General features: G+C 35.9%; 1 protein-coding gene across 1 annotated transcript in view; it reads left to right on the plus strand.

Moving 5' to 3' along the window:
* Positions 1 to 9,971, plus strand: part of PRKAR2B (protein kinase cAMP-dependent type II regulatory subunit beta) — a 103,135-nt gene extending 93,164 nt beyond the window's left edge. Inside the window, exons 7-11 of the mRNA XM_065939840.1 lie at positions 1,220 to 1,321; positions 2,915 to 2,989; positions 5,285 to 5,350; positions 5,476 to 5,614; positions 7,780 to 9,971. Of these exons, the coding sequence (XP_065795912.1) occupies positions 1,220 to 1,321; positions 2,915 to 2,989; positions 5,285 to 5,350; positions 5,476 to 5,614; positions 7,780 to 7,913 (516 nt within the window). The 3' untranslated portion in view covers positions 7,914 to 9,971. The remainder of the gene's footprint in view (positions 1 to 1,219; positions 1,322 to 2,914; positions 2,990 to 5,284; positions 5,351 to 5,475; positions 5,615 to 7,779) is intronic.
* Positions 9,972 to 12,014: the final 2,043 nt, after the last annotated feature.

The following is a 12,014-nucleotide window of genomic DNA, read 5'->3' on the forward strand; positions in this document are numbered from 1 at the left end:
TTTACATTGTAATTGCATGATTTAAAAACATTTTCTAATACTACTGGTTTCCATGTCTGTTTTTTTACTACAACCCACAAGAAACACATGAGGAAATGTCACAACCAGTGCATATGTGTGTGTGCTTTTGTGTATAACTGAAACAAATGTATAATAACACTTTACTAAAAGGGATGCACACCCATATTTTCTCTTTGGTTTTGTTTTTTAAATAAAAGGCTGGTCATGGGTGAAGGGGGTCAAAAGGTACAAACTTCAAGTTAAAAATACATCCTAGGGACATAATGTATAGTGTGGTGTCTGCAGTTAATAATACTGTATTGTGTAGTTGAAAGTTGCTATGAGAGTAGATCTTTAAAGTTCTCATCACAAGAGAATTCTGTAACTATTTATGGTGACAGATGTCAAGTACTTACTGTAGTGATCATTTCACAACAGATACAAATACTGAATCATTATGTCCTACGCCTGAAACTAGTATGATGTTGTATGCCAGTTATACTGCAAACGAAAAAAAACAAAGCTCATCACGTCCCACTGAATTTTAACACTCCAGGGCTGTTATCTATAACAAAAGAACTCAGTACTAGTTTGAACTCATAAAAACTGAGTAAAATGTTGGTCACCAGGGGCTGGGGAGCATAGTTATAAAATGAATATGTTCTGAAGACCCAGTGTACCTGATGATTATAGTTAACAATACTGTCAATATATATTTGAAAGTTGCCGAGAGAATAAATCTTAAATATCACCACAAAAAAAGAAATGACAGTTAAATCTACTGTGGTAGTAATTTTACAATATATATCAAATGAACATGTTGTAAACCTTAAACAATATTACAAGTCAATTGTATCTCAAAAAGCTGGGGAGAAAAATAAAAAAACAAGCTTGTATTTTTTAAATGGTGCAACAGCGCCACCTCGTGGGTTTACCCGCCAGTTACATGTTGGTCAGATCTCTGTTCTGAATTAAAAGTAAACTTGCTTTCTTTCAAAAGCATGAAAATAACATTTTATATGGTTCTATATTAATGCTTAAGGAAATAAAAATCTGAAATGAGTTGTCCTAGAGGTATAATAATATTAATCTTTTATTTTGAAAATGTTCAATTATTGTTTGTTTCTTACGGGGAATAAAATGAAACTGTCTCTTCAAACTTTCTTTCCCCATAAAGTCTACCTTTTAACTGTCTTCGTATTTGATATTCTGCCTTTAGGACAGGGTAACCTTCAGGAGGATAATTGTAAAAAATAATGCCAAAAAGAGAAAAATGTATGAAAGCTTTATTGAGTCACTGCCGTTCCTTAAATCTTTGGAAGTAAGTATGTTTGTGCTTTTATTTTATTTTGCTTTAAAAGCTTCTGTTTTGTTAGGAATACTTAGCTCTGTAGAAGGTATCTTTGAATAATAATCTATCCATATTTTCACTTGAAAAGATTACATTGTTTTAATAGCTTAATATTTCTTTTACTGTCTGTAACTGCATCTATTTTGTTTACACATAATAGACTCCTGGGAGCAGCTACAGCAGATTTATGTAAGGTCTTTTTCAAAAAGCAGACATAAACTAATCACATAAATGTAGGCAGTGGCCTTTACAGGAAGGGGTTATCTAAACACAGAATGTCCTCACTGGCCTCTCCTTCCGTATTCCTTTCCTCTTAAAATTGGCATCCCAAGGCCTTTTTCTTTTTGCAGGCTGCACTTATTCCCGTGCAGTACTTGTCAAATCCCCTGGCTTTAAATGTCTATTATGTTGATGCCTCTTAAAACTGACATCACTGCGCAAGGCCCCACCCTTGAATGCCAGGCTTGTTTATCTGACTGCATATTTAACATTTCCTCTGGGATATCTAAAAGATATCTCAAACCGACATGTCCCAAGCATCCTTCCTTCTCTTCCCCGCCTGAGTGATAGCAATACCATCCTTCTAGCCTCTCGGCCAGAATCCCTGGGGTTGACAGACCTACCTGCTGCCATGTCCCTGTGTTGGCTTGTCAGTATTCACCTCGTAGAAGTTTGGGCCTCATTTCAGAATGCATATTGGGCAGCTCATCTTCTCCAGCAGCAGCTCTCTTTAAGTAAAAATAGGTCAGAGCCAGAAATTCAAATGCCTTCAGAGCTAGGCAAGTAACAAAGAAGAAAACCCAGCCAGGATGGGACTTTGGCAAACTGGAGAGCATGTGCTCCATAAGAAGCAGCTGCTGGTCCACCAGAGTTTACTTATGCCACATGGAAACATGGGCTGAGTGTGGCTGACAGTTCCGATTTTTCAAGAGAAGCTGGAAATTCAAGTTTTTATGAAAAATTTGTTTAAAATGCTGGCAAGTAATTCATATAATGGGGCTTCCCTGATAGCTCAGCGAGTAAAGAATCTGCCTACAAATGCAGGAGATACAGGAGACATGGGTTCGATCCCTGGGTTGGGAAGATCCCCCTGGAGTGGGAAATGGCAACCCACTCCAGTATTCTTGCCTGGAAACTCCCATGGACAGAAAAGCCTCAGGTCCATGGAGTCACAAAGAGTTGGACACCACTGAGTGATTGTGCTTTTTATATTAATTAGGTTTATTAATATAAACACACACATAAACACACACATTGCTCAGTGTATTTGGCCTGTAGGCTACTATTTTTAAACCCATGAAATAGTTAAGATTACCTGATTAGTTTGTTTCATACAGTTGTTCATCCGTTTCCACAGGGATTGGTTCTAGGACCTTGGTGGATACCAAAGTCTGCAGATGCTCAAGTCCCTTACAGCAGGCCCTCCGTGGCCCTGGGTTCCACGTTTGTGGGTATGGAGGGGCAAATGTATATTTACTGGAAAAATCTGTAGATAAGTGGGCTGTGCACAGTTCAAACCCATATCATTGAGGGGTCAACTGTATTATCTTTTTTCCTTTATAGGTTTCTGAACGCCTGAAAGTGGTAGATGTGATAGGCACCAAAGTATACAACGATGGAGAACAAATCATTGCTCAGGTATAATACTTTTTATGGAGCTCAGTTAGAAGTTATTTTCCAAAAGATTCTTATATATTCTAAGTCTTAATAAAATTTTCATGTGTCCATAATTAGTATGTAGTGATAGATTAATATAATTATTTCCTGCCAAATCTATTAAAAATGGCCTAATTTATAGCCATCAAGATATCTGAATGTTTTTATTTTAAATTAAATCTTAAGGAATATATATTAAATCATCCAATGGATTTAGGCATAATTTTATATTTGTACCAGACATGAAGGTCACATGTATATAGAGAATTAAGATGTCATTTATAACAGGGGAAAAAACTGGTAATCATTCCATAGCATTTATTAAGAAGGACCCAGAAGGTGCATTGGAAGGTGTAAAGACCTGCACAATCGGTTCATTGGTGAAACCTCCTCCTGGTGAAATTAACCAAGAAGGGGACACGTTGCACCATGTACTTCACTGGTTGCCAGGCACCGAGGGGGCCAGCATGCTCTTGAACCCATGATGCTTTTCTCAAATCCCACTTGGAACCTGAAGCAATACACACATATACTGGTTAGAACAGACCTACCCAGAAGTAGGATTTATAGAGATGGTTCAAGTTTACAGATAAAAGCACATCAATGATACTACTAATTTCCTAGTTACAGTTTGAAGCATTGACTGCATGATTTGAACAGGTTTTTTAGGGACTTCCCTGTTGGTTCAGTGGTTAAGACTTCACCTTCCAAAGCGAGGGGTGCGGGTTCAATACCTGGTTGAGGAGCTAAGATCCCGCATGCCTCATGGCCAAAAACCCAAAACGTAAAAAAAAAGAAGCAGTTTATAACAAATTGAATTTGTAACAAATTCAATAAAGACTTTAAAAAAAAATAGGTTTTTAACAACTTGTGATTTTCCTATCAATATTATACTATGTTGTAATATTTATCTAAAATATTGCCTCTTTTCATACATGTGAAACAAGATTCAAGGTCTGTGAGGCTGAGAAAAGAATTAGTTTAGAAGGCAGATAAACAAGTAACTCAGTCAGTTCTCCCCCACTGCCACCCCCAATCTGTCAAATTAGAGAACAAGGCTGAGATTCCATGATACAAATTGAAAAACTGCAAAACATAGAGCACTTTTGAAGTGACTTTTTCCAATTATTTTGAAATAATTATAGATTCATTTTTGGCATGCTGCCAGAAAAAAAAGTTCCATGTGCTCTTGACCCAATCTCTTCCAGTGCATTTTGTATCACTAGTACATCAAAAGTAGCAAACTGACATTGACACAAACAATGGAACTTAACTCATTAGTTTTACATGCAATTTGAGCATGTTTTAAAAGTGAAATTAATGGCAGTTGATAGACCTTTTATGATTTAAGACACTTGAATATTTAGCATGAAGCTCTTATAGAAAGCCTGATAAAAAGGTAAGGGAAAAGACATATGTATACTGAGTTTATTAAAGGTATCTCTAGATAGTTGTCTTTCAAGCGTTTATAAACGTACATGTCTGCACTATAGTGTAATGGAGACTGCATCCCTTATGTTTTTTAATCTGCTACTGTATTTCTTGAATTGTAGTAAAGAGTTTTGAAATACCTGGGTTTCTCCAGAATCACTTTGAGAGGCTTAGGAAAGTCAGTGTCATCTTTTGTATTACATTATAATTCATAAGGCATCACTGGAAGTCAAGGAAGCTTGTTCAAAAAAGGAAACAAGAAAACGCAGCTCTGTAGTTAGCAATGGCAGCGCTTTCTTTTAGAAGTCCTTCTGGGCCTCGAGGCGGGCTGTCAGCCACCCGCAGGGCAGGCGTGGGGCCCACACACACTGCTCGGTCTGCCCGCCTTCCCCGCGGGCGGAGCTGCTGCGTTACTTGGGCTGGCTCGCACTCCTTCGTAGGCTAGGGACGGCCCAGCGTGGCGCATCTCCGCATAGAAGCAGCAGACAGAGGCCGTGCTGCTGGGAAGCAGTGCTCACACTTCTGACCCTGTCTGTGCTGTATCCAGGCTGCAGTTTGGGCGAAATCCATACCTTGGTGTTAGTTGCTATATTTTCTTGAGAGTTTTAGCAGAAATGCTATAGTAGATAGTATATCATTTCAGATGATTTTGCAAATGAAATTGTTACACTATAATTGTTGATCATAACATCTCAACCTAGGAGGGGCCATAACCTGTTCTGTGGAGTTTCACCTTTCAGGAGATGATCTATAAACTGGCATGGGATTGATTTCAGAGGTATGGTGGGCAGCAGGATTGCTGTCAATGAAAAATGCATTTTTCACCCTCTGTTTTTGTTCTGACAGGGAGAGTTGGCTGATTCTTTTTTCATTGTAGAATCTGGAGAAGTGAAAATTACCATGAAAAGGAAGGTAAGTCCTAAAAATCCATGAAATATTAGCAAGTAACGTAATAGACTTTTTCCCCCTCCTGACTAAGCTTCACTTCTGTTTTTATTAAGCTGAGTGAAAGCTAACACTTTCCATCACCTTGTCAGGGTAAGTCAGAGGTGGAGGAGAATGGAGCAGTTGAAATCGCTCGGTGCTCTCGAGGGCAGTACTTCGGCGAACTGGCTCTGGTAACGAACAAGCCCCGAGCCGCTTCCGCACACGCCATCGGGACCGTCAAATGTTTAGGTAGGACTCAGCGCCCAGGGCGCACCTGCCCCAGTTGAACTCCTTCTGTGTGCATTGTACGTATTCAGCGTCACACTGATTATTTTACTGGGTTCACAGGTTTTACGGCCCCAACAAAATAGAAGATTAGGATTCATTGCACTGTAAAGTTAATTTGTAGAAGTCAACTTCTTAGAAAATTTTCACACACATATATATTGTTCTTTTTTATAGGCATGAAATAACATTTTAGTATGTTATTAAGAATTCTGAGTACCAAGCTTTACATCTAATTTTTCAAATGAACAACATGCACTGTGTTCCATTTTTGCTAAAAACAAACAAACCAAAAAAAAACCCTCAAACAGCACTTTTATAAGATATACTAAGTTCTGCAGGGGAAGTTGGAATATCTGCAGGAATACTTACTCATCCTAGGATTAGGAAACAAAAGTTCAAGTTTGTCATAGCACAATAAAAGTCGTGTCCGGCTGTTTATTACTTCTGTGTACCACAGAGAAATGCCATGAACAGAAGTGCCATCTTCAGCTGGAAGGCATCTATATATAGCAGAGATTTTATATGTGAGAAATAACTTATTTTAGTAATGAAAAATATAACTCAGGAGATACTAACACAAATGACATTTTCTTTAAGAAAACTAGTCAATACTCTGTAATGACCTATATGGGAAAAGAATCTAAAAAAAGTGAATATATGTATATGTATAAACTGATTCACTTGGCTGTAGAGCAGAAAGTAATAAACATTGTAAATCAACTATCACCAATAAAAATTAATTTTAAAAAGTAATTAGCTACTCTGTACTCTTCATCCACAGTTCAGTAGAATAAATTTAGCTTCAGTGTTAAGATTTGCAAGTATCCCCAGACTTTTCTTAGAGAAGTTGTTTTTTAAATGGTTTTAAATAAGTATAATAATACTCTAGTGTTACACTTGGATGAAAAAGAAAAATTTAGAAGCTGACAGATAATTTCCCTGAGTAGAGGTGTTACACAGTAGGGAGTAAAGATGCTGTGAGTGAAATCCCATTACTTTTTTCCTATAATAAAATATATATTCACATTAAATTTGAGAAATACAGAAAGGTAGGAGAAACTAAGAGTCACCCAGTACCACCACCACCCAGCAATTTCCATATCCTATTATAATTCTTTATCATCTTTTTTTATTTGTATGGGTTTTCACTTTTAGATCAGTTTTGTAAACTGCTTCTTTTATTCATTATAACTTAGGCATTTTCTCATGTTTATTACATCAAATTGTAACATTGGTTAAATACACACTGAATTATTTAATCATTTCCCACTGTTACATAATTTTTGAGTTTTGGCTCCATTTTGCAGGGTATCAGGGGAGAGCTTTTCTGTGGGGGTGTATGCATATACTACTTTTTCACTTAATAGGATTTTCCCTGAGGAATGCTTTTTGGAAGTGGGTTTTCTTTTTATGGTTTTTGATATTTATTGCCAGATCACTTGTATTTGCACTTATTTACATGCTGCCAGCAGTGCAAGAATTACCATTCACTCTATTGTAAACACTGCCTTTTTTGGTTCTGTAAATTTAAGAAGCAAAAAAAAAAAAAGAATTTTAATTTGTATTTCAATGATAGTATGATCATATTTTCATATACATTCGGTTTTTAAAAATGCTCAAGACAAGCAATCTAAGCAACATAGAGCATATACTTAGAGAAGCGGACAAAATTATTACTTGGGCTGCCATTTTGAATTGATTAGACCCTAGTATAAAAGAGTAAAAAATTATAAAAGGCAACATTTGGTCTTCACAACATTGCATTGTAAACCCTGAGGAGGGAAAACAAGATAGAAAACACTACCTTGCCACCCTTGAGTTCATACTGCTAACGTGGTGACATAAAAACGAATTTATTTTTTAAAATTCCAAGGTCTTGCCATAACAATCCCTCATTCTTTTAACCTGGATCAGGAACTTCCAATACAACGTCATATGGCCACGGGCCACTGGCTGCTTCCTTTTTGAAGTGGAATGTTTTTATCTTTATGCCTTTTTCTTGTATCTGATATTTATGCAAAAATGCCATTGCATCATTGACGTATGTGAAATAGCTACCACAAGTGACTTAGAAATTTCAGATTTGTAAAGAATGTTATTTTTCTTTTATTCTCCCCTCTTCTTAGCCATGGATGTGCAAGCATTTGAAAGGCTTTTGGGACCTTGCATGGAAATTATGAAAAGGAACATCGCTACCTATGAAGAGCAATTAGTTGCCCTGTTTGGAACAAACATGGATATTGTTGAACCCACTGCATGAAGCAAAAGTATTGGAGCAAGAAGACCTCTAGTGACAAAATTACACAGTAGTGGTTAGTCCACTGAGAATGTGTTTGTGTAGATGCCAAGCATTTTCTGTGATTTCAGGTTTTTTCCTTTTTTTACATTTACAATGTATCAGTAAACAGAATAGATATTTAATAGTCAATAGGCTTTAACATCACTTTCTAAAGAGTAGATAAAAAATATCAACATACTGATAAAATGACTTTCTACTCCACAAAATTATGATTTGACTGAAAGATTTATTCAGATGATTGTAATATATTGAAAGTATCTGTGTTTAAGAAGATAATTAAAGGATGTTATCATAGGCGATGTGTATTCATTTTGACTTACTCAGATTGATGTGTTATGACTACACCCGTGTAAAAGGGAACTTGGCAGTGAATCATGCTATACAGCATGGCATCACATTCTTTTTACAACTCACTATATACAGTAAGTACAATTTAACCATTTTTGTTTTAATTTTTCTGGCTTGATAAGTTATGTGCTGGCCTTGGCCTATTGGTGAAATGGTATAAAACATCATATGCAATTTTAAAACCTTTTATATTTTTGCAATAAAGTACCTTTTGACTTCTTGGGTATAATGTTAGTAACCTACATATTCCAGTGGTTTTAAGACAGGCAGTTTAGTCATTACAACAACAGGAAAGCGTCTTTAGAAGAAGAGTCATTATTTTCCTCATAAAGCATCTATCTATGCTTCCTTTTTTCATTTTTGCAGTTCTCTGTATTTGTTATCTTTAAAAATTTGACATTTAATGTCACAAATATTTTTAAATGCTCTTTAAACTTGTTGTCTTTTAAAAGCCTAAGATTTTATTATATATGCTAAAAAAAAAGTCTCCTATACCAAAAATATTTGGGGTCCTTATCAACATGCCCATAGATATTTCTTTGTTCTTCACTAGACATGTGTAATAAAATCCTTGCAGACATCTGCTCCCATGGGTTTCCTCCAAAGTGGGAGAAATAAATTCTTGTAAGTAAAACATATATAAGGATAAAAGGAATTTCTGCCCATTCCAAGTATACCATTAGGCCTCGCCACTTGCTTTAATGCAGACTCTCAACTGCATTCATTTCATTCTGCAAATGCAGAATGAACTCAGCTGAATAGATTTTTGTTGATACTTGATAATGCTTATTATCCTGCTACATAAAATGAATTAATTATATTCCACCAAAGCAGTATACTCCCACATGAGTTCTAGGACTACGTGACCCCAGTGTCTAGAGACATTAATTCTAACCAGTTGTTCCCTTATAAATCAGCGATTTCATTTTGGGAAATATGTTTCAAAGAAATATATACATGGGTAAAAAAATTCTGTGGCTAGTGTGGTCTTATTAGAGAATGTTTCTGGTCTTGCTTGTATAATGAAAATGTGGTTAAGATACGTGAATTGGATAATGTATATATAAGAAGTATGTAAAGTATACCTTCAGCCACATTTTAGGACAGTTTTAACTACTTTGCAAACTTTCCCACGGGAAGAGAGCTTACTGCGTGCAGACTTGTTTTCTATAATATTTCAGATTTTAAAAGTCATGTCTACTGAACAAGAAAAAATACAAAGAACCCCAAATTCCTGGTTCATCATTCTGTATTTTCAACCTCCTTCACTTTTTCAAGTTACCTATTTTGTTGCATAAGCTAATTGTTAACTACAAATGCCTGTTTAATAAAGAACTCTGACCAAGGCTGTAAATGCCAGTTACATTATTTTCAGTATTGTTGGTTATATTTAAAATTTCCTTATAATAAAGCACAGTTTTATAGTAAAATGTTATTATCGAGGTTATTTTTTTTTTTCTTGTTTCTTTACTGTGACTTCCATAGTGCACATTACACTATGTGAAATGCATGACAGAGGTACGGCATGTGTGAAAAGAAAGGTAAGATCTGGGCATCTTGCAGCAAGAAAGTGTGGTTCTATAGGACAAGAGGTTTTTAAAAATCTTAACTTTTGGTTATATGTGATAAAGATAGTTGTGATATGTTGCAGACTCATTCAGCCATTTAGAATGACCAAGTAAGTTTGGATAACTAGGGAATGTATGTATTAAAGTAATTTAAAACACCACAAGTTTGAGTTGTGGATGCCACTGTTTAATCACTAACCAAGTCTTTCTGTTTGGAAATTCTCTGTTGATGTCTCATTCAAGCTTGCATCATGTATGACTAAGAATTCTGGGAGGACTCTCAATTTTAATACAAAGGCGCTTTTCTTTGTTTTATATGTGTGTGTGTGTGTCCTGTTGATACAAACTAGGGCTTGGTGCATATAAACATAAAACACTACCTGGGACACATGCTGTGTGAATGTGTTTGGTTTATTCTTACAAACCTGGCTAGCAGACTCTTTAAAATGTTTTAAATTCTGCAAGTGAAACATACAGCATGAAGCAAGGAACTTCGGATTTTATTGGAATATGTAGGATTAAGTGCTGAGTCCCTTTTCTTTCTAAAGCATCTTTAAAATATGAATATAATTTTTCCTAATTTTTTTCAAGAAATGTTACATTTCCAACAAGGACTAGATGGACTTTGGCATTCTTAAAGAACATTAATAATGTATAAGCCTAGAGTGCTAAGTAACACATCTGGATGAGCGGTACTATCCAGCTTAAACAACTGGAAAAGAGACTCTCAAATCTAAATAAAATGTTAATAACTAAGGGAGAAGTAGAATTACTAACACATGTGGCAGAAAATACATAAGGGAAAAATAGAATAATAAGGAATGCTGGCTTCTAAAATAAATGTGTGAGGTACAGCCTCATGTTGAGTATCAGAAAGAATTCTGATAAGAAATTGGAGCAAGAGTTGAGACAAACTCTTACCTGCTCCAGGATACTTTTCAAGGCAGCAAAACTGGTTGAGCAACTGAAACTAAACAGTTGTTAGTAAATAGTCTTTACGGGTATTAAAAAAAAAAAAAAAAAAAAAAAAAAAAACCTTGAAAGTAAAATGAATTACGGAAATGAAAGGAATAAGGTAAACCAGGTGTTTGTGGAGGACTTGTGTGCCCATTAGTCACTACAAGAAGTTAAATCAGTTTCATTTGTGTGAGAAAAATCTATGACTCCACCAAAATCATTTACTTTGTGCATCCATGGCAGAACTCATGGGCAATCGTGATTCTCTTGCTTCCCCCCTGCAGTTCTTGGCTTCATACTTCAACTGGGGAAAAAGAAAAAAAAAAGCCCCTAAAAGCCTAAAAGTTGAGAGATATAATTATATTTGTGGAATTTAACTGAGGACTATAGCCTGGGGAAACAGCCTTTCAGATAACCCTGAGGGACTGTTCCAAAGATGTAAGGGAGTAGCCAGGATACACAGGAGTTTTTGCTGAAAAAGAAAAAAAAAAAAATGTAGTCAGATATCAAAAGATTATTGCTAATCACACACAAAAATAGATATTTCAAGTTAAAAGATTTTAGTGGTTTTCTATGTGTGGGGGTTTACAAGAGTCTTGGCTCATTGAAATTACTGCTTTGATATGCATGTTAACCATCTAGGGCCAGTATCCTGTTTTTTTTTTTCCATCCTGAATTCCTCTCAGGGTGCAGGGGTGACTGCAATGGCTGCTGACTTGAGGGCAGGCAACATTTCATTTACTGAAATGTTTATTTTTGTCCACACTCATATTCTCTGAATAATGATGCAATTGAGCCTGGTATATAGACAAATGTGTACAGAGTTTCCAAGGAAGACTTTTTTTGACCAACAGATCTGGGTCTTTCTGTCCCTTTTTATGCTTTAAGTTTGTAAATTTAAAGTTGCTAAGGAAATCCTGGAAAGGAAACGTTTATATATGGAAAGATGTGATGGTGGATCTTACAGAGGTAACTCTCTCTGCCATAAAAATGAAGTGCCATCTCTTAGGTGGTGTTCCCACATTTTGATTTAACCACAGCTTGGGTCTTGCCATCTTCCTGAAAAACTCAAACCACTGCAACATGTAAATACATGAAATGTTTTGTTAGTACCAATTATAAACGACTTTAAAGTAGATGCATTTATTACTCTCAGTTGTGAAACTAAGCAGGACCTGTGGGGTACAGA

The sequence above is a fragment of the Muntiacus reevesi genome, chromosome 6 (genome assembly GCF_963930625.1).
Source record: "Muntiacus reevesi chromosome 6, mMunRee1.1, whole genome shotgun sequence".
NCBI lineage: Eukaryota > Metazoa > Chordata > Mammalia > Artiodactyla > Cervidae > Muntiacus > Muntiacus reevesi.